Source organism: Priapulus caudatus, unplaced genomic scaffold, assembly GCF_000485595.1.
Source record: "Priapulus caudatus unplaced genomic scaffold, Priapulus_caudatus-5.0.1 Scaffold530, whole genome shotgun sequence".
Lineage (NCBI taxonomy): Eukaryota > Metazoa > Priapulida > Priapulimorpha > Priapulimorphida > Priapulidae > Priapulus > Priapulus caudatus.
The window spans coordinates 160,815-161,912 of NW_014577591.1; the positions used below are offsets into that span (position 1 = coordinate 160,815).

The 1,098-nt window shown below is 34.3% G+C and overlaps 1 protein-coding gene across 1 annotated transcript in view; it reads left to right on the forward strand.

Moving 5' to 3' along the window:
* The window catches only part of LOC106811349 (ileal sodium/bile acid cotransporter-like), an 11,127-nt gene that overhangs the window by 5,335 nt on the left and 4,694 nt on the right, over positions 1 to 1,098 (forward strand). The window contains exons 7-8 of the mRNA XM_014814936.1: positions 217 to 320; positions 774 to 978. Of these exons, the coding sequence (XP_014670422.1) occupies positions 217 to 320; positions 774 to 978 (309 nt within the window). The remainder of the gene's footprint in view (positions 1 to 216; positions 321 to 773; positions 979 to 1,098) is intronic.

The following is a 1,098-nucleotide window of genomic DNA, read 5'->3' on the forward strand; positions in this document are numbered from 1 at the left end:
TGTGTGTGTGTGTGTGTGTGTGTGTGTGTGTGTGTGTGTGTGTTCCTGCGTGCGTATATGCATCTGTGCGCTCGCTAACGTGTGTGACAAAAATAACATGCTTACGCATTCGTGAAGTTGTCGGTGATATTCGCGAAATAGTAAATATTATGTGAGCGAAAATCATCGAGACAATTAAATTATTTAAATAACTCGCAATGCATTCTTTCTCAACAGATCTCAAGTCCCAAAGCCATCGGCATGTTAGTAATAGCTACAACACCAGGGGGCGCTTTCTCGAATATGTTCAGCTACTGGAGTGATGGCGATGTTCCCTTAAGGTACCCAATAGCGATGAGGGACGATCGTCGAGAAACGAAAACTTAACGATAAAACTTTACTTAAAGTGAACTAAAACTTAAACAATTTTAAATTGAACTTAACCTTTTAATTCCAACTTAAACTTAGACTTTTCAATTTAAACTTAAATTTAAACCTTTTAACTTAAACCTTTTAACTTAAACATAAACTGTTTAGCATAAACTTTAACTTTAACTTCAACTTTTTTAAACTCAAACTGAATGCCGACTTTAATAGTTATCAAATCGTTAAACAATTACGTCATTAATTCAAAAACGAATCATTCTATTACCATTTCTCTCTGCAAATTTGCTAGCTTCATTTAATTAATTTTGACTAAGCTGCCCAGGTAATACGGGTAGATATTTGGTTATTTGTTGCATATTTGATACACATGATGCACCTCTGTTATATATCGTATGTCTTCTTTTCAGTGTGTGCATGACGGGTGTATCGACATTAGCAGCTATGGGCATGATGCCACTAAACCTACTCATCTACGGACGTTTTTGGTCATCTGCTGGCTTCTCTATACCGTACTCGACTATGGCTCTAGGCATGCTGTCACTTATCATCCCCGTAGTTGTCGGTATGCTCATCAAACGATTCCTCCCAAAACTGGCTCCGTATGTGACCAAGGTATGGACACTTCTAAATTCTATGTATAAATTATTAATCAATTATAATAAGATATATTAATAATTAATAATTAATAAAATAAAAAATAAAAAATAAATAAATAATAATATAATAATAATG